Source organism: Anas platyrhynchos, chromosome 21 (genome assembly GCF_047663525.1).
Source record: "Anas platyrhynchos isolate ZD024472 breed Pekin duck chromosome 21, IASCAAS_PekinDuck_T2T, whole genome shotgun sequence".
NCBI classification, from domain to species: domain Eukaryota; kingdom Metazoa; phylum Chordata; class Aves; order Anseriformes; family Anatidae; genus Anas; species Anas platyrhynchos.
Window position 1 is genome coordinate 10,384,863 of NC_092607.1, and position 28,000 is coordinate 10,412,862.

The following is a 28,000-nucleotide window of genomic DNA, read 5'->3' on the forward strand; positions in this document are numbered from 1 at the left end:
TCCGCCGCAGGTGCGCGCCCCCGCACCCCCCCCCTCAGTGCGCATGCCCGCGAGCGGCAGGTGCGCGGCCCCGCCCGGCTGCGCAGGCGCGGTGGCGGCTCGGCGGCGCGGCCCCGCCTCCCCCGCGGCTGGCAGGTGCGGGCGGCCGCCAGGCCCCGCCCCGGCCCCGCTGTGAGGGCGGCGGGAGGCGGCGGGTGGAGGGCGCCGGGGGCGGGCGGCTTCGGGCCTCGCTCCCCGCCTCGATCCCTCCCTTGGCGCCTCGCTCCTTTCCCCAGAGCTCTTCGGAGGGCCCCCGGAGCCGAGTAAGGGGACGAGGTTGAGGTGCGGCCCCTCCCGGCGGCATGAACCGGCCTCACCGCGGGGCCGCGGGCAGCCGGGGCCTGGGCACGATGGAGGTGAAGAGCAAGGTGGGTGCCGCGGGGCGGGGGTGGGCTCACCTGGAGCCGGCCCCCTGAGGGCACGGGGCGCTGTGGGGGCGTCTGTGGTCCCCGGGGGGAGATAAAAGGGGTCTGAGGGGTTGGGGGGGGTGTTGGGCTCCCAGCCCTGCCCAGGAGGGGAAGGAGGTGAAGGGGGAGAAGGTGCGGGTGTCTGAGGGGAAAGAGGGGGTTTAGGCGGAAAGCCCAAACCTCGTCTTCGTCCAAACCTGGAAAGAAATATATATATATTTATTTAACTTAATGGCTCTACGTTTCTATACTCTATTGTGTTTTTTTTTGTTTGTTTGTTTTTGTTTTTAAAGTAGAGCATATTCTTACAGCTCGCTCTGCTTGGTAGAGTAGTTACCTGGCTGCCTTCCCTTAACACAGCACTTGCCTTTAAAAACTCCTCAAGGACTTTACACTGGGAGTTACTTTATCGAGCCCGTATCTCTCTTACGGCTTATACCAACAGTTCCTTGCTGTCAAAGCTTCGCACGGTTCTCTGAATCATCTTGCATCATTATCTCTGCATCCGTTCTTCCAACTGTTAATTTCTGGGTGCTGCTGAGCCATGGTCTTGTTGGCAAATCTTTAGGGTTCTGAAACATTTTATTCTTTGTTTTGGTTTGGATGGATAATATTTCCTTGACTTATTATCTTGCAGTTACTTGTAAACTAAAATTTACAACAGTAAAGGTGTTGGATCTGAGACATCTTAAGTCGTGTCAAGCTATTAAAAAATACATGTAACTTGAGATTAAAAACCCTTTTCCATTGTCTGTGCTCACCTCTACAGGAATGTGTTTTCTTCTATTTGTAAATGCATCTCTTGTGTCTCTGTTTTTTCTAAACCAGTCTCCATTCTGTTTGCCTGTGTTGTGTCCTGTCGTTTCCTGCAAATCAGGTATCGCGACTGCACTGTGGGTGAAGCAGCTAGGACTTGGGTGTCTTTTTTTCTTTTTTTTTCTTTTTTTTTTTTTTTTTTTTTAAGATTAATATGGCAAAATGCTGAAACTTCTACTAGAAAACGTGTGGTTGGCTTCTCTAGCTTGCGTTGGTGGTAATGATTTTTTTTTAAAGTGTTGTTAACTTAACCTTCATGTGGCCAAAGTCAAAATACACAGGAATACCTGGCAGCCTCGCTTCCAAATACTAGTTAAACATAGCTGTTGCTGTGGAATATGCCTTGCCTTAGCCCAGATCGCTAGGTTTGATGTTCGCCCATCATGTGCTTTGCTTGATTTAAAATGTATCTGGAGATCAGCTGAGCGATGCACCCTTTGGTATTCATAGAGAAGTGCTGAAGTTCTAATGAATAGGGACTGTCTCTTAAGTGCATATTATAAAGCAGGTTTCAAGGCATTCCTCGAACTACTTGTCGCTAATGCATTATTTAAACTTACCTTGATTTAATATAGCATGGTAGTCATCTTCCTTCTATGAAAATAAGGAATTCTGAAAAGAAAGGTTCTGTGGGAGGTGGAGGGGAGCATTACCGCCTGGCTTTGAAGGCTGTGATGCACAGCTCCTTATTTAGGTACTCCAAATCAATAATTGTGCCCTTACTGACAAAGAGATGTCAGCACAGCCCAACTGTACTTGTTATATGAGCAAAATTATTTTGGTAGCCTAGCTTGCTCAATTTGGGTAACTGTTCTGAGCTAACCCTGGGAAGCCCCATAGTGTATTTGTTCTGGCTAACCCTTTCTCTAATCACAGACAAGTTTTATACACCCTGTTAAAGTTTCTGGTGGTGGTATGAAAGCCCCCAAATAAACTTCTGGATTCTGAGATAGAAAGTTCAGGTCCCTGTCCTGCTTCCCCTTACAACTTGGAACAGTTTTTTTTTGTTGGTGGTGGTGGTGGTTTTTTTTTTTCAGAATGAAATCTAATACTGATAAGACAAAGACGGATACAGTAGCTCTAAGTTTTGTTCTGTCACTGTTGCTGGAGACCACTAATAGTATAGTAGCAGTAGGCTGTGTTATATAGCACTTAAAGATTCCTCTCAAAGGCCAGTCTTAATCGTGTCCTTTAGTAACTTAGTAAGTTGACATAGCTTGTGTTTTCCCAGATGAGTTACCACGTAACAGCAAGTATTTGTAACCAGCTCCAGCAGCAGGAAGCTTTCCTTTCTTAAATTAGTCTCTCTGAATCTTTTGTCTCCTTTAAACTTCTTACAAGTTGTTAATTTTTGCCAGTGCATCTTTTTTTCTTTAATGGCTTGGAGTGCAATATTTGATATAAACCGAAAACAATTCAGAGGGATAAAATAAACTGCCCATGAAATTGCATGGTTTTACTTTTGTGTTTATCTACTTCCTAATAGCATCGAGCATCTGGCAAGCCCCGTTAGGGAGTAATAGCCAGATGATTTGTTTCTTGGTGTTTGCACCAACTTCATATAAAATCACGTGGAAAACTAAAATCCCAAGTTTGAAAAGCTGGTCCTTTGTCTGCCTCCTGCAGTAGGACTTAACACTTCCTTCAAGTTGAGAGTAGGTTTGTTGGCTTTTTTAACGTAATAGTATTTAAACTACATAGTTTTTCAAAGCCAAGCAAATGGAATTTGGTGCAATGCCTGGAGAGTTTCTGTAGCGTTCATACTTCAAATAGCTGAAGCAAGATTAAATAGGAACACGAGACAAATTCTTTCCCAACGTCATAACTGAGCATGCTGCCTCTGACGTGGAGGGAGGGCCTCCTGCAGGCGGCTGTTTGCTTTTTGGTGAGCACACATGAATCATTCTCCTGACTTAATGTTCCTATTATTGGAGTGTTTCTAGGAGAGGAATGCTTATAGCCTTTAACTGCACCTTTTGGAGGAAGGAGAGGTGTTGGGGCAGGGCAGGGTGTTTTGCTGTGTAGTGTTGGAGTTAGCACATTAACACCCTACGAACATCAGGGTCTTTATCTCCTTGTTTTCATTTCATTGTATGTGTGAACTCTGAAGCCTTTATTCTTCAAAAGGCTGTAATCAAATGTAAGGTAGGGTTGGTCTGGAGGCCTGGTATTGTGCACCCTCAGGTCTGCTGCAGGTAGCACATACAGGACACTGAAGCTCAGACTTCAGCCAGTATTTTGTTCCGTGTGCCCTCGTGCTCTGCTTACAGTTGAGCTTGAAGCATTGTTAGCATTAGTTAATAAAAAAAACTTGTATCTTACTTAGGGGAGTAAAGTTTTAGTGGAATAGTGAGCTGGGTTATTTTGGGTGTTTCTTTTTTTTGTTGGATGATCATAATGACTAAATGCACATGCAAAATGCCACTGATGAAGTGTGTGGCATTGTGTATTGTCTGCACCTGATCTGTTTTAAACCTTGGATGCAGCTACATTTTAAATGGCTGTGCAGTCAAGACTTGAGTCTTGTTGGCAGAGACAAATCTTCTGAATGCTCTTAAGGGGGGTAGTGGTTGGATTCCCACTTGATTTCTTTCCAAGCAACAGCAGAATTGCCTTAAGACCATCTCACTAAAGCTTTACTGCACGTGCGTAGTTTGTGCTGCAAGTCGGGAGCCGTTCTTTATATTTGTCAGGTCAAAGTGGCTTTTTGTTTATGGTCTGAACAGCTAGGAATACGAACACTACTAAGCCTTGTATGCATTAACCAGAGCCACGTATCAAGCTATGCATGCCATTCTAATGTGCTCAGAAACTTCCTTGAAAAACTTCAGGTAGTCACATACCACAGAAAGTCAATCACGCTTGTTTTTGAGACACCAACAAACATCAGTGCTGGGTATCAGTTCCCTCCCTTACCCAGAGCATGGCTGTTTCAGAAGCACGTGAGAATCTGCTGTTATTCTTGCACTGGTTTGTCACCTTAATGCTAGCTTCCCGCATTAGCAAATGCTTCAACACAAACAGCAGTGAAAGCAGCTTATGAGAACTTTGGAAAAAACAATGTTAATGGACCTTTGTACTCCCCTTCAAAATTATTGGTTATAGTTTCGTTTACTCTTTTAATTACGAAACATACTTTTGCTTGAGTATATGTTGGGTTTCCATGCAAATAAAGATATATTTTGTTATAGTTTGGAGCAGAGTTTCGACGGTTTTCTCTGGAGAGGTCCAAACCTGGGAAGTTTGAGGAGTTCTATGGATTACTGCAGCACGTGCACAAGATACCCAATGTTGATGTTCTAGTGGGATATACAGACATTCACGGAGACCTGCTGCCTATCAATAATGACGACAACTATCATAAAGCAGTTTCCACAGCCAATCCTCTACTTAGGATTTTCATTCAGAGGAAAGGTAAGCACACTTGAAGCGGGTGAATCATTTGTTTGCAGTACCGTGCTGCAGTAACAGGATGACGTGTGGAGGAAATGCCCTCTTCTACAACGTTGAATTCCATAATTATAGATCATGAAATTTATTTACAATTCTTCTCTCTTGTTTCTTCCTCAGGCAACCTATTTATGCTTTGTGCATTTTTCTTGTATTAAGTTTGGTTGGATAAAATCAAGTTAAATCTCTAGCAAATGCTTCATTCTGGTTTCATTTAATTAAATGAAAATAAACGTTCAACTCAGTATTTCTAGGGTTTTATGCTCCATATGTTGGATGCGTTTCATTTAAAATTCCAGCCTTGATCAGACATGGGGAAAGACCACTACAGCATGGAAAAGAATCTGCAAGGTCTTACTACATAAAGTATTAAGTATCAGTATAAAGACTAACTTTGAATATGCTATTCTTATCACACTTTTCTAATAAAACAATCAGAAGCTTTCAAAATGACAAATTGATTGTGCAAACGAATGTAAATGCTGCTTAGTTTGTCAACTTGCTTTTTAACGATAGTGTGTTTTCTAGGTACAAGTTCAGTTTGTCTTTTTCAGTGTCTGCTTTCATTTTGATCAGAAATCAATTTTGAAGTTGCATTTGTTCTTGTCTAGCAGACTATATCCAGTATAAGGAACTGGAGAAGGGGGTGGAATGTAGTGTTGGGACTTGAAATTGTTTTACTCCAGAGAAGCCAAGAAAAATTAATCTCTGCGTTTGTTGGTTTTCTACCTACTTGCATACAGGAGTGTGTGTGGATGCATGTATGTGCGTAAGTATGTATGTGAACGTGTGCACGCGCAATTCCTGTCATAACACAGTCAACGGACCTGTTCCCTAGCTATTCTGTACAGATGCGTGCTGTTTCTGGCTGTTGCTTGTTGGCAGACATATTTTCCTTAGAAAACACTAGGGCATCAGAAGCTCTTATTGACTTTCCCACTCCACAAAATGAACAAGCTCCACAACAAGCAGCCTGACACAAAAACAATATTCAAAACCAGTGTGGCTGCTTGCCAGCTGCTGTGTTTCTGACAATGTATTTGTCTTGTTGAGTGTAGTATAGCAAGGACTATATGCTTTCATCCCTGAATTGCCAAGGGGACAAACCGTTTGCTTTAATAGAATGGTGATGTAGAAGAGGTCTACGATTCCATTTAATCTCTTACTGTAGCCATATGACGGAAACAGATAAGCTACTTTGTCAGACTGGGATTATTGAGGTTACATTTTAACACCATATGTTTATAAATTGTTACTAGCATTAAACTCTTAATGCCAATTCATACTAGTGTAGCATCTTTAACACTTCATTCTTTGTATCTTTATTTAGAGAATGATGGATTATTTCTTACAATTCTGCAAGAAACTGAGAATAGAATTGATATAATATACAGAACGTGAAATAAGATTAACCCACATAAGTTTATCATGATGGGAATTGATTGGCAAGAAAAGCTTTATAGAAAGTAGTAGCTGTCATCACCTTCCCTTTGACACTAGCCTTCTGGCTGTAGAGCTTTAGGAAATAAGGAACCTGGTGAGTCCAGCACTTCCAGCGCTGTACTTTGTTCCAAGTTATTTGTGACCACTTTGATCACTTTTGTTGATTGCATTGAGGTTTAACATCATTGTCTTGCAGAACAGGGGTCTATATGATGGAAAATGTGGAAATAATTGGTTCTGTGTTTTATTTCTGATAAGTTATGTAACTAATGCTGAGCTGCAGGAGTTTGAGGTACATGTGCAGCAGTCTTACTGTTAAGGTGTGATTTAATTCATCTGCACGGCTGTGGCAGTTTATTGACTGTACCTCTAAATCTGAGAATCAAATACTTGAACAAACATTTCCTATTAGTGGGGCTGCTCTGATCTGTGCTGTTCTGAAACTACAGTGAAAAACAATTCAACTTTGTTGTGGTTTTTCTTATACTATATAAAATCAGCTGAAAGGTTCTCTATGGGTTTTCTGTTGAAAAAGTGTCCTCTTTTTGTATACACAGCAAGGATAGTTGGGAATTTAAGGTCTTTGGCAAAAAGCCACTGGGGAATGTGACAGCAGTGTGGAGGAGAAAGTTTGTATTGTCTTAAGATATGAAATTTTATTACGTTATTTTACTGGTCTAGAAGAATGCGTTATTTTTTGAAAGCTAGTGTAAGATACGTGCAGACTACAATAAAATCCAGGGTAAAGTGTTAATCTGCATCCAAAGAACACTTCAACGGGTTGAAGTGAGAGCAACAGGGTGTTTTTGCAATTGTACTATGTGACAGTTGTGGTAACACAAGTCTAACCTAGAAATTTTGTCATGTCAGAGTAAGCATACTTTCGACTAATAATCACTTCTGACCCCCTATTTAGCAAAACTGGAAAGCTGTCTGTCCTAAGCATGTGTATGCTAGTTAATGTGGTAAGAAACCTGGAGATCTTCTAATGAAAGTATTCATCCTCAAATTTTTCTAACCATAAGTACCTTTCTGTAAAATATTTATTTTTCAGTGTTAGGTCTAAATTAGAACTTGATATTGCACAAATTCAGAATGGCTATCTGTTTGCAGAAAGTAGTTGCCTATTGGAGTTTTATTCAGCAGTTTAAGAGATTAACAGGTACTGTTGACATCTGGAATTTAAATGTTAGACTGATGTATCATGATTAAATCCAGATGCATGGGAGTCGCTCTGTCTGTGAGAAAAATCTTACTGGAGATAAAATCATGGAGGGGAGACAGTCCCCACAGGCACTAAAGGGCAATTTGACATGGGGAATTTTGCATTATAAATAGATAAATAATACAGACAATAACTCAGACTATGTATTTCACTAACGTCCGTGAAGCTCACTTGTAAGAATCGTAAATTACAATATCAGTTCTGCACTATACATGGATTTATAGAGTAAAAAGTAGATTCTTGAATTAATTAATTTCTACTTATTAAAGTAGACTTCTGCTATGAGGAAGCTTTATTTTGGTGAAAAGACAAATTGGCTTTTTAGAATAATGGGGAAGATCCCAGCTGCATCGTGTCCTTTTTCTGAGAATACTGTTTTGTTATAATGTGTCACTAGATAAGACATGATTTGTTAGATCTTATTTTACAATGGTAAACTGTATTCGTACTCCACTGTAGTAAGGATTTGGGGTTTATGCAAATGTAATTCTTGAGGGGTAACTTTACATTGCCTAGCAAGCAGATCAGAAAAACACTGTAAATATGTCTTGAACTATGTTAAATTGAAACCAGATTTGGCACTTGCTGGTTGTTTTAAATTTCATGTAGTAAGCATATACAGATTGGTGCCACCTTGAGTTTGAAGTTAACAAATAATTCTATGCTATGTGGACGTTCTTCTTAACATTATCTGTAGTTAACACCTTGTCCTTTGGCTTTATGCCGAAATAGTTTGCACTGCAGCTTTAAACTGATTAGCTAGGTGCCAGAACAAAGATGCCTTTGTACTTGAGAATATTGCTTTAGAAAAGTTGTTTAGCAGTGAAGTTAAACAGTCATGCTGTTTGGATGAGATATGGAGAGATGAGTTTTTTTTTCATCAACCTTTTTCTATCTCCCCCCCTCCAAATTATACAATTTTAACTGTGTATCCTAAGGTTTGTACTGGTTTTGAATTCTTACACTGTTAAGATGAGTTACGATGCAAGAACCCAAGATTCCTCTGCTTTACAGTTTCTTAAATGTTTTGATGTACATAGCTCCCAATTTTGGGATGCTATTTCACTTCAGCAAAGTGTCATTTAACTTGAAGTATGTCTCAAAGCAAAAGTACCAGCTCAGTGTTAAGATTTCTGATAGTGTTTGTTCCGTAACAGCCTTTATATATCTTCCAATACATTTCTGTTCTTAGTTTCAGAAGCACTTTTGAGTCTCTGATGTAAGTTCTTACAGATGTACTTACATAAGATTTATTTCAAAGCCAGTCCTTTTGCTGCTACACTTCATGTTTTACAAATTTGAGAGACGTGGTTTGGACAAAAATGTAGGGCCTAATCTGCTGATAGTCATGGAAAGCCACACAGGCTGATGACTTTTTTGTGTGCTCCAAAATTGTCCTGGTCAGGGAAGGAAGCTGTGAAAAGCCACGTGCATGGTTCTAGAGCTAACTGTTGGGTAGAGCACAGAAACAGACTGTGATCATTTGCAAGAGCCAGTAAATCTTCTGGGATGCACGCAGTGTCTGTATGTTTGTGTAGCTAGCACATTCCAAACCTACCGTGTGGGCCTGGCAGCGGCAGGAGGGGGATCACGGTCTGTGGCCTGCCAGGAAGCTGGAGGAGCTTTACCAGCCCTCTGCAGGAAGCTGGGAACTTCGCTACGGTACACGTTTCTGTCATAGCTGATGTATGAAATCGCCATGTACTTTGAATCTTTGACGAGAGTGTGAATGTGTGCACTTTGAATTGAAGGAGGAAAACCAGAAAGTGAACACCTTTTAGTGTTGCAATACTTGATATGGAAGAGGAGTTGTAAGAAAAGCAATACCTAGAATGTTTTGATACTGTTTTCAAAGCAATGCCTATACTAAAGCCAGTAGAAACCTAGTGCTTCACTGGTACCAGTATTAATTGGTACCTACATACTAGCGTTGCTTTTGTCAGCATTTTATGCTCTAACCCAAAATGTTCTGCATGTACATTTTTTTCTTTTTTTTTTTTGATGAGCTTACTCTAATAAAAAAAAATATGGCCTAAGGTCTGAACAATATGGAACTAATCAGTCAGAGCGCATCCAACTTAGTCAATGGCTTTATGGAGAACTTCCAAAAGAAATAGCTGGGAGTAATGCAGCACTAGATGTCTAGAAATGTGTCAATGCAAACCAAAAAGAAGCAAAGTTTTTGAAATGAGGCAAAACGATGTGTCTTGTCCATGCAGTGTCTCTCTGGTACTTGGAATATTTTTTTACTGGTCTTGCTGAATTTGCCGCTGTTTGTGCAGCATAAAAACCAGAGCTTTAGAGCATCAGAAATCTTAGTACTTAATCATGGACTGCACAGAAGTTCTTACATAGTTTTTGAAATCACTTCAATGCATACCAGCTGCTGGTGGGGGAAGGAGAAATCATGACCTAAAAATTAACCTTTGCACTCATTAACGTTGTTACTGAATTCTGACATTCAGGTCACCATTATCTATTGTTTGTCTGATAATCTTTACCTTTATTATCACTTCCTTGCTGTACTTGTGCATTACTCTGTATTTAACACCAAAAGATCTTTGAAGCAAAGCCCTTCTGTCTAATGTTATTTCACAATTGCCCTTGTTTTGTAAGCAGCTGTAGTTCCAAATAAAGTAAGGCTATTGCAACTCATTGAATTGCAAAAATCCTCACAATGTAATGACCAGATGTCTAACTTGAAACTGGTTTGATGGGTTGTCAGTAGATAAGGGCAAAGCTTCTACTCATACTTCTTTCTTTGATCATAAATTTAAAGTAAAGATTAAAAGAATTGCTCCACATTGTCTGAAGAAAATTAACATATTAGTTTTCAGCTATGGAGTGCAGGATTTTTTAATGGCTGATCTTCAGTCAGATATTCCAAAATGCATTTTACACAGGAAATTGGAAATGTGCATTTGGAGAAGTGTTTTACACTTCAGACATAGTCCACCTGTTAAGTTCTTTGGTTTGGGAGTTTGTTTTTGCGTGTGGTTGTTTTAAACAGAGCCTCTCTTCCAACACAAAACTGACTTAACACACTCAAGCATCTGAAGAACAAGTTTTAAGCTATTTCTAAAGTTCTCTTGCTTGGTGTTAGATCTGTTATTATTTTAATTTAGTCTTAAACTATACCTTTTTCTACTGAAATATTCTGCTGAGGAACAGCAGTAATTCCATGCTTTCCTGAGAGAGCCTCTTGGGTTCCCAACTAAACTAAAATTTATTTCTTGTATTCAGTCACCTAATTTAACGTGCTCAAGTGTAGCTGGTGCAGGTAGATTCTTCTGTTTGCTTTTCCCTTCTTATTTTTCCTTGTGAGACTCTTGATTAGCTTTGTTATTACATGTGCAGATCCTAAGGCAGGGAAACAGATTTCACAGAAGCTGAGTGTGTGAAGTGGGAGAGAAGCCAACATATACTTGTACGTGTGAAGTAAGAGCATTGTGGGCTGTCTGTAGTAAATTAACGCGTGGAACAGTCTGTTAGTATTGCCTTTCTTCATTTAGCAGTTTTTACAGAAGCAGTGGTCTGGATGACAAGATAGCCAAATGTGAGGAAGAACAGAAGTAAAAATTACTATGTGAGGCATCCATGTCATCTGAAAGTAGCTGAGATATACTCAGGAGTCACTTCTAAGACTAATGTATCAGAAACTTATTCAGAAGTTGCTCCCCTCTGCGTTAAGCAACTTCTCTTGTAAGGAAAGTTAAAATCTTTAAACTTTAGTTTGATACAGATGTTCAGTCCTTAGTAGATGGCTTTGCCTGTTCAGATGTGATCTGTTCCTTCAACTAAAAACTTTCATATATATATATATATATATATATATATATATATAAAATTTAGGCCCTCTTCAAGACATTCTTTAAACAGTTGATGAACTATTACTATTCTGTACACACAATGAGTTTATAATCACTTTATTGGTAGGCTAACTTTAAATTGTGTTATTTTGAATTCTATGTTGTAGAATTCTAAGTCCACAGTTGTCTTAAATGAACTGCATATTTTAAAAAAGCAACTCATTTTCAGTAGCCTTGATGTCAGGGAAGGAAAGAGTTAGTATTGCAAGTTGGAATAGATTATTGCTTTGGAATTACTTTCTCTGTTCTTTTTTGGTTAAGCCATCTGAAGTGAAAAGTCCAAGTACAGCTGGCACACGCACTCATATCTTCATCTTAGTATGGGGGGGTGGGGGGGAAGTCTTCTGGTTTACAGACTCATGCTGTACTTCATCAACAATTGAACAGTTCTCCTGAAATTTCACACTAGGATAAGCATTCCCATAGTTATTTCAATCCACAGATTAAAATGTAAAGCTATTCTTTTATTTCTGTGGCCATACCAATGGCATCATAATGTGATGTTACAAAGAAATCCTCCATTCTGAGTCCCAGGGTTAGTGCAAACTACTTCTGCTTTATTTTAATCCACTGCAGAAAAGTCTATGCAACATCACAGCGATACCAGTGTAGATCCAAAGGAATTTGGATCTGAATGCATTTCAGTTCATCGTTTTTGGAGTATACTTAATGAAAGCTTCCTTTGGCACATAGGCATTTTGGACATCAGATTATTTCTGCAAAACCTGTTTTTTCCTGTTAAAGATGTTTGACTTGCATGTGTTTTTTTAAAGACAGTCTAAGCCATTTGTACACTTCTGTACCAAATCGTGGCAGTATTGTTTGTTTGAACAATCTTGCTTGAAATGTGTGTGTGTGTAAGGTCCCTTTGTTCCTGCTCCGCAGCCATTTTACCTACATTGCACAGGGGGGCAGGGAAAGGAGCGCAGAATGGAATAAGCTTTCTGGAGTTTGAATCCAGGTCACTTGGCCAGCTTCCAGGAGCTAGGCAATAATAGGCACGCTGGCTGCTTTCCCTTTTTCATTCTTTCTTTTCCAATGATCTGAAACTTGAGGAGAGAAAACTAGCAAGTGGAATTACTCTGAATAAAATTAAAGCGTTTCTAGGAATGTACTCGTTCTTTCCATTCTAACCTTTCTCGAGCAGCTAGAATATAATTCTTTGTCTCTACTACTGCTGACTTCCTTTAATTTTTTTGGGTACTGTTTTTCCTTTGGTAGTAGGAAACAGAAACCATTACAAACGTTGATGAATCCCATAACATTAAAGCTCTTGTTTCAAGTATAGAGAGATGTTTCTACTATAGCAAGCCTTAAACCTTCTAGGCTGGGCGTTTCATTCTGTTAACCTAAAACATGATAGCAATGCCATATGGACCATATATAAAGTGACCTAATCATGCATGTGCTATGTCTTACAGAAGATGCAGACTACAGTGCCTTTGGTACCGATACTATGACAAGGAAGAAAAATGTCTTATCAAATGTGTTACGTCCAGATAACCACAAGAAGAAGCCACACATTGTCATTAGCATGCCGCAAGACTTCAGACCGGTGTCTTCTATTATAGACGTAGATATCCTTCCAGAAACCCATCGCAGGGTACGGCTTTACAAGTATGGAACTGACAAACCCCTGGGATTCTATATACGAGATGGCTCTAGTGTCAGAGTAACACCCCATGGATTAGAGAAAGTTCCGGGGATTTTCATATCCAGGCTTGTCCCTGGAGGTCTGGCTCAAAGCACAGGCTTGCTGGCTGTCAATGATGAAGTACTGGAGGTGAATGGAATAGAAGTTTCAGGAAAAAGCCTTGATCAGGTTACAGACATGATGATTGCAAACAGCCGTAACTTGATCATTACGGTAAGACCAGCAAACCAGAGAAATAACGTTGTGAGGAACAGTCGGACTTCTGGCAGCTCTGGTCAGTCTACTGAATCTAGCCTTCCAAGTAGCACACCAAATATTTTAGCAAATTTCTTGCAAGGAGAAGAAGAGAGCGATGAAGAGGACATTGTTATTGAAGACAGTGGCGAGCCACAGCAGATTCCAAAAGCTGCACCTACCAGCGAAAGCATAGAATCGTTGACGCAAATTGAACTCCATGAGTCAACACAAAACGGCTTCCTTCCTTCCAGCGAGATGAACTTGAATCATTCAGCAGGCAGCATTAGCATGGAATATGAAGTACAAGATCCAGATCATAAATCATTAGAAGATGGAACTATAATAACGCTATGAAATTACATTGGTGTACTTTGTACTTAGCAAGGATGCCATACATGTTTTGATTTGGTTTAATATGTAATATGTTTTATACCTCTCCATCTACTGAGCACTGCAGTTAGATTAAAAGGAGAAAAAAGTAAATATGAGACATTCAAAATGATATAAGTTGACTAACTTCAGTTAATTCTGCACTTCCATGTAAATACTTCACAAAGATAACAGTTAGTTCATAACTGACTGAAATTGGATGAGGAAAATTTAAACTGAAAATGAAGGATAGTTAAGAGATGGCTGTGAGCTTTCTTTTAAAGGTACTTGATTTTTTCTTTTTTTTTTTTTATGTGAAATACTACTGGTTCTGTAGAAGCAAACTTCCATTATTGTGTGAGGTCGATTATCTAATGTGCTGTGGTTTCATGTTCAACTGAAGTGCTGCTTACGTACGGTGGTGCTGCTTTAGCCACTTCATTCCTGTTCTGGTCTGCTGTTTTGCTGGTAGGGCTGTTTGTGTGGCTCTGCGTACGAGGAAACAAAAATAATTCTTAGTTGGTCAAACTCCCTGATTTGTTGAGCAACAGTGGTAGGTGACAGGGGTCAGCACACTGACAACAGTCAGGGCTTGGAGGTGGGGGCTTCTGAAGTTGTGTCCCTTTGTAAATGAATGTGCAACCACAGGCTCATTAGTCAGGCACCTTTACTGTTTTTAATTTGCCTTTTATGGCCATGTTAACTTACTTTTAATGACACTACGATTTTTGAACTCAAATGTGAAAGTCTTAATACTTCTGTATCTCAAAGACCTGTTCTCATTTTAGTTTGCAATACTTAAGGATATCATTGGATTTAGTTGCTAATCCCAGTAAATTTTAAAGAATTCAGATGTAAACATAATGCTATGGAAATAACATACTATGTAATCTATGTTAAAATCAGTCCTAGTAGAAGCTGTAAAGATTTCTACTAGCAAAAGTTTGTTGTAGTGAATCAAATGTGAAAAGTCACTTTTTTCAAACCTAAATGATTCAGAGCAGTTTAAATTGACTTAAGTTCCTTGATTAAAAAGAAAAAAAGCTTGAAGTCAGGATGAGGCTTTAATAGAACTTGAGCTGTTATTAAAACTATTTGTTTTAATTAACTTAACCATAAATACTGATCTTCCTGTGCACCGCTGATTGGGTGTTTTGAATCTTACAAAGTTGCTGTATTTAAAGCAAAATACCGATGACAAGTCCTGATACTGCAAATGTACAAGCAAGCATGCACATAATCAGCTGCAAATTTACTAGGACAACTGTAAGGAAAGGTTTCTACAATACTCTCTCCACATTTGAGATCTCCCCTTTCACCACTTGGCACTGTTCCCTACCTGATCCTATGGTGGGAACATAAGTTGTTGCAGGAAAATGAGATAGGAACAAATAGGGTTGAGGAGAAGGATGCATGGAGCTTCTCAGCAGGGATCTAGCAGTCTAGGCTAGCCTCTGAGAGAGGTAGGATGCGGCCAGTTCTTGTACTGTGCTTACCAGAGCCAGTACTTCGGGTTTTTGCACGCATGTTCTGCCCTGCGGGGAGATGTAATAAGCAGGAAAGGAGGCTAATCCTGTTCTTTTTCCTCAGTCTATCTTGGGGAAACATCTACCTCTGGTAATTCTACTAAATGAGAGTAATGTTAAGGCACCTGTAAAAGGCTTCAGAGCACATCAGAGGGTAAAACTCCATTTGTTTAAGCTCTTTGTAATTATACAAACAAAATTGCTACAGGTATTAGTGATGTTTAATTTTGAATTAATAATCTCAAGTATTTTCAAGCCTTCAATAACATTGGAGTTTGAGTCTCATAGATGTCAAGGAAGGCTTTGTTAATGCCCCTTTTGCTTTACGGAGAGTTGGCATAACAGGCAAGGGCATGCATTGCGAGTGCAGGTTAGGGTGGTTTTGTTGGATTGATTTATGGCTTCCTTAGTATGCATTTGGAGAGGCCCTGGAATGTTTTCCCACAAGACCAAGAATTTAAGTGTTTTACTTATATTGCTAATTATTAAAATGAAGTTACTACATCCACTTAGTGTGAAATGGGAAAAATAAATGGTTCTGCAATGTGTACGTCTTAAATATGCATATTTTCTGTCAGTGCTGCTCTACACTTCCTTTATTGAAGGAAGATTGTTTACTTTAAGATATCTTTTTTTTTCCTTTATCAGAAGACTTTCCTGTATGAAATCATCAGCCAATGGTGACTTTCATTTATTATGCTAGTTTGCACTTCTGTGCCTTTTGTTTACTTGAATGTATTGTGAATTATCGAAGGAATAAAGGCACGTGGATGAGAAGAGAATGAGGTCCACAGATACAGAAGATGAACTGGTAGTGCACTTACTTCAGATGTAATGGTTTCATTTGGTGGAAATACATTCTGGGTCTACTGTGGTACTTCAGTATTTTGCAGCTTAGGTGCAAGGTGAGCTTAAACAGGGGGGTTGAGTCTGAGACTGCTAATGTTACAAGGCAATTCATTGCTCAAGTACAAACACCCAAAGTGAGTGTGCTACCAAACTCTTGTGTTACCTAATTTGTGCTTTTAACAGATGCATGAATATTTTGCATATATATGCCAGTATTAAGGACTTGTAGAAATGTAACTAGGGTCCCACTATAAATTGCATGAGGATTCACCTCGTAGGACCTTTCCTGCAAACTGATTGATTGATCTCTAAATACATGCAATGATATTTTTTAACAAATAATGTTCTATTTTACAGAAATTCGATAACATATATAGTAAAACTAAGCATTTGGAACTTGATTAAAAAATAAAAATTAAACCTTAAAAATGTTTTTTTAGTGTATTTAGTTACAATGACAGACTGCACAGCATATAATCACTTAATGCTGCAGTGACCATGAAATTTGTAAAGTTCTTCCATATCTTACTAATGCATACACTATAATGAAATACTTTTAAATAGTTACTTCAGGATGATCAATGGTTGATTATGAATGGCTAAATTTTATATATAAACGGTACTGGGGCTCAGTATAGGGTTTTGAAAATATGCTGATATCGTTAGCCTTTCATTCACTACCTCCTATATTTTTAACATCTTTACAATTTTCTCCTTGGAAGAAAATGCTTAAAGGCTTGACTGTTTTTATACAAATTTTTATCTTTAGCTATAAAAAAAAATCCAGAAGTGATAGTGCGGTTGCTATGCATGATTGACAATATTAAGCTGCTATTAATGTTAATCTTTGTGTATTACGTATCATATATATGTAAATTGTATTTTCAATCCAGATTTTATAAATTAATTTATAAATATCCAAATTATTTCAAAAATGGAGTGGAAAACTAAAATTCCTCTGAGTAGTGTTATATGTTGTGTACATGCATGGGGGAAGTTGTTCCTTTCTTGCGACTGGGAGGTTTAAGTGCACCTTAATAGGAAAGAGTAAATTCTTCATAGAATTAAGATGCATTTACTTTGAAGTTCTGCTAAGGTACTGGATAAGTCAAGCCTAACTGTGAATCATATGTTTTTCCACAGCTGAATTAAATTTAGGACAATGTTCTCACAAGCTGTCTTTAACATGTGTATTTTTGTGAATATTATGTATTTTCTAATTAAATTTTCCTTGCAATGTGATTTTTACATGAATGAACTTGTTTAAAATGTCAAATATCAGTATTTTTCTTACAACTTCAATGTATAATGTACATTGGTATCTCACTGAATGAAGATTGATTTTACAAAATCAAGCTAGCTGTAGTAGTTGTATATTAGTCTTATATTTTTACAGACTGGAATAATAAACAGATATAGAAATGAAATATTTTTTTTCTCAATTACTCTTAGGTAAAAATGAGGAAGAATGCATCTCTTGCTTATTCTGAAGTGTGAATCTAGTTGGGCTTGAGTTTTCTCTTGGGCAGCTAAGTGGGTTCTGTTTTCATAGTAGCCTTAAATGTTTGCTTCCTCTGCTCCTTCCTCCCTTCCTCTGAAACAAATCTTTACATGTGGAAATGATGCAAGAGTTCAAGAAACTTGTCCCTCAGTCCCGTTGTCTGACCTGTGATGTGCTCATTCCTACAGTAGCTGCAAATAATCGATCTTGCATTGTATCACTTGCCTGACGACTGCTTGCAGTAAAGTTTAGGACATGAAACTAGAAGAAGGTTCTTCATCCTCCTTCACCATTTGCTGCTGGCAATTTGGAGGCTTTCACTGTTACTGTAAGTATGTTATAACTCTTGCAGCTTTTTAATTTGTACTCGATCCACTTACAAATATTTTGTCCCATATCTAACGCATTGGCAGCCCTTGTAAACATTTACCTAGCTACAAAACACTTCAGTTTCTTTAGTCCTTTTGTGTAAAGCTTTTGTGCCTGCTGGTCTCAGGCCCAACCATATGACTTCTATCCTGTACCTTCCTTTATACGTGTATGACTGTAGCTTCAGTTGTATGAACAGTACTGTACAAACTTGCCTATGAGGTAGCCATGGGAGGTGACAAAGTCTGCAAACAGTACTACTGTGTCTTAATAGTGATATGCAGCTGAAAGAATCCAGTTACTTTATCATGTATTTGATTTTGAATGCCTTTTGTCTGGATTTCCTTGTGCAGAACCTGACAGCTCACCCCTTTCTTAAAGGAATGCTGAAGTTAGCAAGATGTTCTTGAAACAGTGTCAGATTTAAAAATTCATCCTGTGTGAAAATTCTGGTGTGGTAGCAATTATCTGCATTTTAGGATTTTCTTTCTGTGTAACAGAAGTGGGTAGCAGGGGACTGGTCAGCCTGAAAAATATCATATAATTCAAAAGGCAATAAACCTGTGTGTAAATAGTTTTGTATGAGGAAATAAAATACCATCAGGTAGATTGAAAAAGTGCAATGAAATACAATTTCCACATCTTAGTAACTTTGAGTTACTTGATTCGTAGCAAATTTTTTCTCCCTAGAGGTCAAAAATATGTTGAGACTATATGAAACAATTTCATATAAGGTGTGGTTTCACAGAATAAGTCTGGTGTTGACGTAAGCTCTCTGCAAATGTACTTGCTACGATGCTCTTTGGCTTGCTTGAAACTGATGCTAAATGCAGGTACTACTTTTACAGAGGTAGGAAGTGCTCTTACCAGCAAGGGAACGGATTCTATGGCTAGGCCATTAATACCCATTAATGCTTCTGTGCCATCTAGCAAGCTTCCATGTCTGAGAGAATTTGTCTTCAGTAAAATCCACCAAGAATCAATGGCATGAGGTTATTGCAGCAACGAAGACTAAGGGATGTGTCTGCAGGAATGCATAGGAGGTATGTATCCATGAGGATATAAAGCCTGATAAGATCTTTTTAAGTAGTCCAGCCTTCTCTTGTCCAAATGTTAATATTGACCTGGACTGAATCTGTAGGGGAGACACAGTACGGAAGCTATTTAGGGACACTTAAAATGAATGAGAACGAAATGTATACTTGTACAAATGAGCAATGCTATTTCTACAAGTCACTGCAATCCCTACAGGTTGTTTTCCTAAACTAATTGTAAAAGGAAGACTACCTTTACCTGCTGCTGCCTCCTTGAGGAAGAACTGTAACTGTAAAATATCATACAATAAAACATGAGAACAATATTTGAGGAAAAACTACTTTTCAAGATCACAAGTTTGTTTTCTGTGACAGCAGCCAGTCTATCTAGCCATTAGCTGCCCAAAAAAGTCTTCACTCAGTGCACAATCAGATAGGTAAATGCATTCTGCCCTAAATATGAGAAAACAAAACTGGAGACAGGTCTCCTCACACTCATCCATAAAATTCAACCAAGAAGTATCAGCATTTCTCACAAAGTGGGTCTTTAACTGGGACCTCATCTCTGCACTTGTACCCAGGTTGTATGTAAGCAAAAAGTAAAAGAAACAAGTTACAGCCACTATATCAGTCAAACATTTACTCTATTTTGTGAGTTTATTGGTGCAAATATTTTTCCTGTGAGTGGCGTTTATCTTTTCACCTTATACAGAGGGTGAGGTTCTTATCTTAACTCTCAAGCCAAAGGAGAAATACTTTGTTCTAAACTCTCAAGATTGTTTCTTACCCAGTCTGTCCTTTAAATACCAACAGCATTTAACTTTTCTCAAGGTGATAAGCTCTTAATGAGGTGTTACAACTTCAGTTATTTTATGAAATTCAAAATTAATGTATGGTTGCAGATAGACTTGCTTGAATTTTCAAAAGGAATAAATTAATACACACATGGTATCAATACAGGAGAAAGATTTAGATTAGTGCTAAATAATAACCCCTTTGAAGTTTTCTTGTTATTTTGAGATTAGCTGTGGCTAAAACTCAAGTTTTAGACTTGACAGAATTACTTCTGATGGATATGGTTGTTGTATGCAACAAGAATCATGCTTATGCTTTGAGGTAGCTTCATAAACAGCTTCCAATACTAACATGCTGAAAAATATGCGTTGGATGGTAACAGTATTGTTCTTGGATGCTGTAGAAGTATGCAAGAAATGTTACAGCTGGTTCTTGGAGAGGTGAGATCATAGCCGAGACTTAAGAATTCAGACTCCTTGTGCAGCTATGACAGATCAGTTGTGTACTTTCCTTGTCAAATGGGAGATAAACGTCTCTCCGAGGACTTAGTGTAGTATGCTTGATTTTTAAAAGTGCTTTGGAAATATGAAGCGTGAAGTGACTTGAGGAAGTATTTTCTATTTTACCAGCATTTCTTGTTACAGCCATTTAGAAGTGTTGCTAATAAGATATAATTTCCTGTTCTTCCAATTAACATTCCTTTCCACTTGAACTACTACTTTATTACCTGAAAGTATAAGGAAATACCTTGCATTTCATCAGTGTGAGAGATTTATGCTGGGCTCTGTGTTACATTTAAAGTATTTAAGTGCATATTTATTACCACCCATGTTTCCGTTCTAGAGGAGAATATGGTTCTTCCTCTGTAGTGCAATGAGTTTTTTTCAGAATGCTTTCTTTGAGCACCTGGTGTAATACCCAGTTACTGATAAGACTATTTTTCTTTTTGTATATAGTCACAGATGCATTGGCAGTGCTCAGAAGCATGCAATAGAGCTCGAGGGACAGATGAGAATAGATGATGTGATGAGAGCTAGTGAAGGTAGGGACGTCATCCAGTCCGGGGGTTCGTACTTGAATAAAAACATCCTATTGGTGTGGCTAAAACAGATGAATTTGTCTCATAATCTGGCATGCCTAAAGAAGTTCTTAAAAAATAAGCAGCCTAGTTTTTCACAGCTGCAAGACAAAATGGGAGAGAAGATGAAACAGCAGAAAGCAAATAAGAGATGCTAATACATGTAAAGGATGTCCCAACATACTGCAGAGAGGAATACTGAAGTTGCAATAGCTATTTTTTTTTTCTATTATTAGACTGACAGCTTAATGTAAGAGATACTATCTCTATTTGCAAGCCTTGCCTCTTGTTTTAGACTCATGGCTGTAACATTGTTACCTCTATGGACAAGAAGGGTATTCCTGTCATGAGACACTGGATTTTTCAGTGGTTTCCATTTTTTTTCCATTTTATTTCTTTGCTATTATTCTAGATAGTGCAAACCCAGTTAAAAAAATAAAAATTGTTCTTATCTTTCTGTTGGAAGATGCAAAGGATTTGGAAGCTTTATGCTGAGGAGAAAGCACTGAATATATAAACAGGTTATTGTGCCTTTCTGAATACTACATGAGGTTACATAAATGGTTTGAACTTTAAAGTTCAGAAATTTTAAATCATAGTAGCTTAAATCTAACAACATCCTTCATACTTTTTCTGTAAAACAAAGTAGGTATCTTTTTGCAAACTTAAAGTAAATGGGATAAAATTAAATGCAAAAATTACTTGCAAAAGACAATCTGGGCATTTTATTAAATATTGAAATGCTATTTACTGTCTTTCAAAAATATTTCAGATGGTTACTAAGTGGAGCTGTATAATGTAGAAAAAATAAGATTCCTTGAGTAATCATGCAAAGTTGGTAGCTTGAAAAAAATGTCAGTAATTCAACATGTGACCTTCCCTGTATTTTGACTATATTTAAACTGATACTTTACTTGTTAGGATAGTGAATATAAATATTTATCCCAATCTTACAGGTAAGACAAAGGTCATGAAGCCATTTGGTCAAAGCAGCAGAAATGCATTGTCTATCTTGTTCTTTTTAGCACTGTTTTCTTGAGAGATTTAGCAGTGTCGTAAAGCTCATGTGGATGATATAGTTTATATAGAATAATCAGGAGGAATCTCATTTAGTGGTATTCTTTTCCGGGCATCTAAAATAAATGTTGACTAGCTGTGTGTTTAAACTTAAATCCAGAACTGCTAAGTGCAGTAAAGGAAGCAACTGATGTAAGAACTATAACAGTTATAGCAGAACTTTAACTGTAAAGGCTTCCTACTGTAAATGCGTGTTCAGTATTATTACATAACTGCAGCAGTGGGCTTTTTCTAATATGGGAATATTTCTTGTCTAGCAGATCTTGTTAAGTCTTTTCTTGACACTCCCATGACTCTGGTTCTAAACATACCACTTCACATGCTTTCTCCTATTTGAGATAACTTAGTTTCGTAACAGTTAATCTGTGATGTACAACAGAAGCCAGAACTATTTCATTCTGGTCTTAAAGCTTCCCAAGTATGCTTTCCAGATCACACTGGAGTTTAATCTAGTGCACCTTTCAAACATACACAGTACAGACCCCTGGGGACTACAGCATAAATGGTAAAGGAGTGGCTGAGCAGAGAACAGGACTGTGTTGTTAAGGAGTGCAAATACATAGCAAGAAGTCTGCCCAGACCTGGGGAGTTCACAATTGAAACAAAGGAAACAAAAGAGTGTTTGGAGATTTACGCCCAGAGATGCAATGTGTTTTCTCTCTATGCAGTGCTGGTCAGTGGAAGATCAGGTTCTGCAAATACCTTACGATTTTTCAGATAAGTGCTTTTTAAGTTGCAAGTGAAGCATAGAAGGGTCTGTCTGGTGCTATTGTCAGGAATGACATCGGGTAGATTCAAATCAATGGGGCTGTTCCTACTCAAAAAATGATCTTGTGGAGAAACCCTGCAAACTGGTAGCTCTTTTTTCTGTTTCTTCAAGTACCTCTTCAAGCCTGATTTCTTTGATCTTCACAGCAAACCACAGGCTATAAATCTGGCATTTCTTTATGAATGCTGAAGTGAATTTAAATTTCTTCCATTATTCAGCAATAATATGGTGTTGCCCAAAGCCAAGAAAAGCTTTGGATGACAATGCAGGCCTGTTGTCTTTGGCTCTGCAAGCACTGAAAAGTAGTTTTATATAGTATTCTTACAGTATTTAGTATTTATATAGTATTTTTAATAGTAATTCACAATGAGATTAATGCTCTGGTGTCTGGTTAGTGCTCTAGTTTCTTCAGGGAAGTGGATGACATTTTATCTGGCTTTGCTCAGGTTTGCTCTCCACAGCGTCTAACAGATTTCCCTCTCTCGGGGCTGTGGCTGTCTGCAGATGGACTCCAGTTAGACATCGCAAGCCAGTCAGTGTGAACTCCTGCATGCTGCTTTGTCTCTGCTGCCACAGAGTCCCCTTGACCCTAGTATAAATGCCCCATACAGGCTGAGTGGCCCAGGCACCTTTCAAGGGCGGGCTGCTGCTGACCCCTTGCAGCTGAGAGGATTTCTCAGTGAGCACTCTCCCTGCTCCAGGCAGTGCTCCTTGAGGCACATTACTCAGCAGGTAGGGCAGGAAGAACAGCTACCATGAACAGATGGCCCTTTCTGTCTCTGTTCGATCTGCCATCTTGATCATCTGTCTTTGTCTAAAATGCTGCTTTGGTTTCAGATTGGAGTGTAAAGGAGCCTAACGCAGAAGAATCCGGAAGGTTGCAGAAGTTTCCACAGCGTGCCTCCTGCAGCTCTGTCTGTGGGGAGGGTGCCAGGAGCTTTCGGCAGCTTGGGTGTGGGGTCAAGGTCTGGGCTCTGCTCTGCCTCACAGAAACCAGGCTGCAGGCTGTTTAAATTCTCATTTGCACGCAGGGAAGCGCATGGCACAGAGCGATTATGAGCACTTAAAAGCTGTGCTGCCAGCTGCAGCCGCCTTTAATATCCAAGTGAGTCAAAAGGCAGCACTGAGTCCAGCACCTGATCTCTGAGTATCTAACCTCCCCTCTAGCCTGCAGTGCGGGCTTGTGGAAGCACATCACTAGAAAAAGAAATTTGTTTTTTAAGTGTGGCATGGGGAAGCTGTGCCTGACGAAGCGCTGCTCCGTGACCGAAGCGGTACGGCTGTAACCAAGTCCTTTAAACCAGCCCTGAGGCCCCCTCTCCTCACAGAGCCCCCCGCGGGGGGGGGGGGGGGCGCTGGGCGGGTGTCCCACCCCCCCTCCTACCCGCCGCGCCCCCGCCCGCCGCCGCTGGGTGGCGCGCGCGACCCGCTGAGGGGAGGCGAGGCGGCGGGCAGGCCCCGCCGGGGGCCGTGAGGCGGAGCGGCGGCCGGGGGCGGAGCGGGGGCTGCCGGCTGCTCGGCCGGGGCCCGGCGAGGCGATGCTGCGGCCGGGGACACCGCCGGAGCCCCGGGCGGGGGCTGAGGACAGCGAGGTAGGAAGGGGGAGGTGGGGGCTGGCGGTGGTGGTGGTGGTCGGGGGGCTCCGGGTGCCGGGATGAGGTGAGGCGGGAGCGCTCGCCCGGCCCCGGCTGCCCTCTGAGGGAGCTCCCGGGGCGCCTCCGGGCTGCGGGGGTCGGCACCGAGCCCCCCTCCCTGCTGCTGCTCCGGAGCCTTTGTGCCCTTCGTGCTTTTGGTTGGGGGCTTTAGAGGGTTTCGGTGTGGTTTCGTGGTTTTTGGAGACAGGGAGTGTTTGCTGAAGGAGGGCCTGGTTGTCAGGGGTCTCCTGTGTCGGGGATGCGGTGCTGGGGCAAGTTGAGCAGCAGCTGGGCTCCTGGAGAGCCGAATAAGTGATTTTCATGCTTTTTGTTTGTTTGTTTTTGAACGCAGATGGATGTGGCTGCTACTCTGTCATTTGTTTTTGTGGAAACCGAGTCCTCTGGCGGCTAAGGTCGGGATCAGAGCGCTGCTGTGATGGAGTGGAAGGATGCTTAGCTTGAGGAGCTTAGGTGCGGGTGGTCCCCTCTGGGACACGGTGGTGACAGTGGTGATTGCTTACAGCACCCTCACCGTGCTGGTAAGGCGTGCAGGGAGCGTTTCAGATCCCAAAGAGAGGAAGGTTCTGAAATTGCACTTGGTAGGTCATGTTCCCCTAGAAAAGAGAGGAAATCTATGAAAACAGAAAATAGAGAGCATTTGCAAGTATCTCCCTTTCTGACCTGCAGGTAACTCCTATCTCACATGAGTCTGGAGATGCTGTGAGGTGACATTCTCTTTGGGCACATTAGTTTACAATTTTCTCTTGTAAGGAGAAAAAAACACTAAAATTACTGTCTTCAAAACAGCTTTTTTTCTCCCTTTTCTTCACTTTGGCAGTGGGTTTTATATTTGTCTCCAGGAAAAAAAAAAAGGGGGGGAAATTTTTCCTCAGTTTCACTGTCCTGAGTATTTTCCACATTTCTCTGCCTTTACATCGTTACTCCATCAATTTCATTTTTCCAAATGTGGCTATATGCGCTTTGCAATAAATCAGACCAGTTACATACAAATTTTGGAATCACTGTTCTGTTTTTTATGTTCAGTATTTTCAGGGAGGTGATATAATGCTTAGTCTATGATATCCACGTAATTTTCATGTGGTTAAACCACTGACAGCTTTTGTCTTACATCTGGATTCAGATCCACTCCAGTAATCGTCCAGGCATCTATAGTAGGCTGGAAAGAAGTACTGCTAATGTTATTAACAATTACAAAAGCGAATTTCCCAGCTTGGTTAAGATGACATTGCAGAGTGAACTGCTGCGTAGGGAAGAAGTTTCACTGAAGTATTAGTTCATGTCAGCTGTTTGGATTCTGTTTTTGTTTTTTTCAAGTACCACTCAAGCTGGTGTTAAATAAAGAGGACCTGCCAATTAATAAAAACAAGCTTCGTGTATAGAGTTGTATGGCAGATAGTGTGTTTTTGTAACTGAGTGCCAAGCTGTTAGTTCATTAGGGAACACAAAAACTACCTGTGCTCTTTGCTACTTGCAAGTCATTCTGTTTCCTTCAGGCATCTTCTGCTGCTATTAAGCACTCGTTTTAATGCTGATCTTTCTTGATCCTTGCACATATTGGTAGTTTGTTCAGAGCAGTGATATAATTAAGGTATTTTCCTACGCAGGGATTAATCATAGCTTTCATGGCATGTTCTTAAGTGTTTCTTCCTGTGGGCCTTGTCGTGCTAGCTCAGCTTTATTGTGTATCACAAACAGTATTGCTGAAATCACAATGAAGGCTGTCGGTTCCTTTTCATACAGAGTTGCTGTAGTTTAGCTTTTTATTATTATTATTTTGTAATTAGAAATTACCTCTAGTATATAATTCCTAGTTTTCATTATGATTTTTAAATTTTGTGTAACAGTTGTAGCAAATAAAACTATGGTAATGATGGAATTCAAAATAAGGTATTTGTGGACTCGAGTGGAAGATTTGACTAAATGAAGGCTTTCAAGACTGCTGCATGGCATATTATCCTACCTGATATGAAGATACCCTGCAAATTGTTGTGAAAGACTTATAGTTTCATTCCTGAAATGCACTTGCAATTCTGCTCTTGTTTTCCTTTTATGCATTGATTGTTTTTTCAGTATTCTGAAGTTGGCATAGGAGGACATCGTACTGAAGAACCTGATAACTTTCAGCAATATTGAAACGTACCTTCCTGGTTGAGTTTGTGATGCTATAAAGAGCAGTGTGATTCTCTGGCTTGGCTATTTTTGGTTTTCTGTGCCTACCTTTTCATCTTAATGACATGCTAGGAGAGCACTTCGAGTTCTGACAAAGGCAGCTTAACATTGTGATTGAAAGTGGAAGACTTTTTTGGAAAACTTTGTAGAAGGGATTTAATGCTGATTTTTTTTTTAAATGTTCTATAATGAATAAGTTACAATGTTATATTCACATATCACAGGAATGAAGGATTGATGGTATACAATACCTGACCCAAATGTTTGTATAAAGGAACAATCTAGAAATGAAAAAATAAATACATGTATCCTGGGGCAAAGCAAATAAATAGTTTCAAGGGTGCATGGGAGCATAATACTCAGGTTGAGGTGAAGTGAAAGTAGCACTGGGGGGAGTTACATAAGCTTCTCTATGCCAAGCCCTAGATAAGATAGGGAAGAGATTACATGCCTTTGTTCCTCAACAGCAAAGGGAAGTGGTGAGGAGCAGATTTTACTATGGGTACAGTATATAATACATAAAAGTCTGAAAAGAAAGCTAACCTCAAAGCTAGACTGCATGTGTTTCCCCTCTTAAGTTACAAAAAAAGTCATGGTTTTAATTATTTTTTTGTTTTCTTTCCATGAATAAACAGGAGAATCAACAGTGGATAGAAGGGAACATTAAAATGCCATCTGGAAGTGGTGCTGTTGTGCCTTTGGCTAAGGTTTTGGGATACGTTCAAACGTCACTGCTCCCCTCACTACCTATTTTCTTTGTCAGTACTAGCCTTGGTGTGGCTCTGTTATGAATTGAGTTGAACTGATCTGAGTTAACGTGATTTGGCAAAGAAATTAATGGTTAATTTTCAACCCAGAATAGCTTTCTGATTCATTCTGCTGAGAATGTTTCTCCTCTCGCATGGAAAGTGTTGACTTTAGGGGCATAAGTGAGTGATGGAAGAGGATAAACTATTTTTATCATCGATGTCAGCTTATATAATTTTTAAAGTGATTGTGAAATTACTGTCTTAACTAAGGAGGACTTGGCACCCCATGTTTTCATCATAACTTTGAAATTTATTTAATGGGCTTTGTTTCAGATCTTAGTGATAAATATACAATAATTCCTAGAATCACCTGCAAGGAACTCCTATGGTCTGTTTAGTAAGCACCTAATTGAAGATAATTGTAAATGTGTTGCTTACACTGATTTGCAGCAGGTCCCTTTTAACCATTTCTGAAGGTGTTGTAAACGTTCTGAGCCCCTAATAATGTTGTTTTCCTCTCTTGCAATTGATAAGTAACTGCTAATTGTTTGGGGCCAAGTTTTTTGTTTTTTTGGGGTTTTTTTTTTAGACATAATTTTGGCTTTTTTTCTTGCCTACTGTGGTCTTGTAGTAGCATGCCTTGAAGAAATAGTGTTAAGGTTTGTTTGTATCTATTTTCTATTGTTTTGTATTATTGTTCTGTTATGTTTCAGGCTGTGTAACACTTAGAGTGAAGATTAAGGACTGTGAATCTGTTTGGAATTGGCTCAATCTTATTCTTGGTGGTGTCAATAAACTTTGCTTCTGCCCTTAAACACATGATATTCCGCTGTTTGAATCTTTATGCACATTACAAATGCAAGGTGCTCATGGTGGGTATTCAGCAGTGATATATTTAGCTAGTAACAGCAAGCTACCTA

General features: G+C 39.6%; 2 protein-coding genes across 5 annotated transcripts in view; both read left to right on the forward strand.

The window, feature by feature from the left end:
• The first annotated feature begins 128 nt into the window (after positions 1 to 128).
• Positions 129 to 27,902, forward strand: PARD6B (par-6 family cell polarity regulator beta). 3 transcript variants are annotated; one of them, XM_072026608.1, is made up of 5 exons: positions 129 to 407; positions 4,454 to 4,676; positions 12,671 to 17,713; positions 18,603 to 18,797; positions 26,967 to 27,902. In XM_072026608.1, exons 1-3 carry the CDS (start codon positions 342 to 344, stop codon positions 13,492 to 13,494), a joined length of 1,113 nt encoding a protein of 370 aa, XP_071882709.1. In that variant the 5' UTR covers positions 129 to 341; the 3' UTR covers positions 13,495 to 17,713; positions 18,603 to 18,797; positions 26,967 to 27,902. The 3 variants fall into 3 exon arrangements, with proteins under 3 accessions (XP_071882709.1, XP_071882710.1, XP_027329097.2); XM_072026609.1 differs by having other exon boundaries at positions 18,685 to 18,797; XM_027473296.3 differs by lacking the exon at positions 18,603 to 18,797.
• BCAS4 (breast carcinoma amplified sequence 4) overlaps positions 22,850 to 28,000 on the forward strand; it is a 63,132-nt gene continuing 57,981 nt past the window's right edge. The window contains exons 1-2 of one of the 2 annotated variants that reach the window (XM_038166387.2): positions 22,850 to 24,099; positions 24,494 to 24,554. In XM_038166387.2, coding sequence (XP_038022315.1) covers positions 24,498 to 24,554 — 57 coding nt within the window. In that variant the 5' untranslated portion in view covers positions 22,850 to 24,099; positions 24,494 to 24,497. The remainder of the gene's footprint in view (positions 24,100 to 24,493; positions 24,555 to 28,000) is intronic. The other variant, XM_038166386.2, reaches the window with a different exon arrangement.

What these genes read in the sequence shown, in the direction of transcription:
- PARD6B (XM_072026608.1), top strand. Translation starts at nt 342, where the DNA reads ATGAACCGGCCTCACCGCGGGGCCGCGGGCAGCCGGGGCCTGGGCACG. An exon ending in CGATGGAGGTGAAGAGCAAG is followed by an intron (nt 408 to 4,453) that starts GTGGGTGCCGCG and finishes ATTTTGTTATAG; the next exon opens with TTTGGAGCAGAGTTTCGACG. An exon ending in GATTTTCATTCAGAGGAAAG is followed by an intron (nt 4,677 to 12,670) that starts GTAAGCACACTT and finishes TATGTCTTACAG; the next exon opens with AAGATGCAGACTACAGTGCC.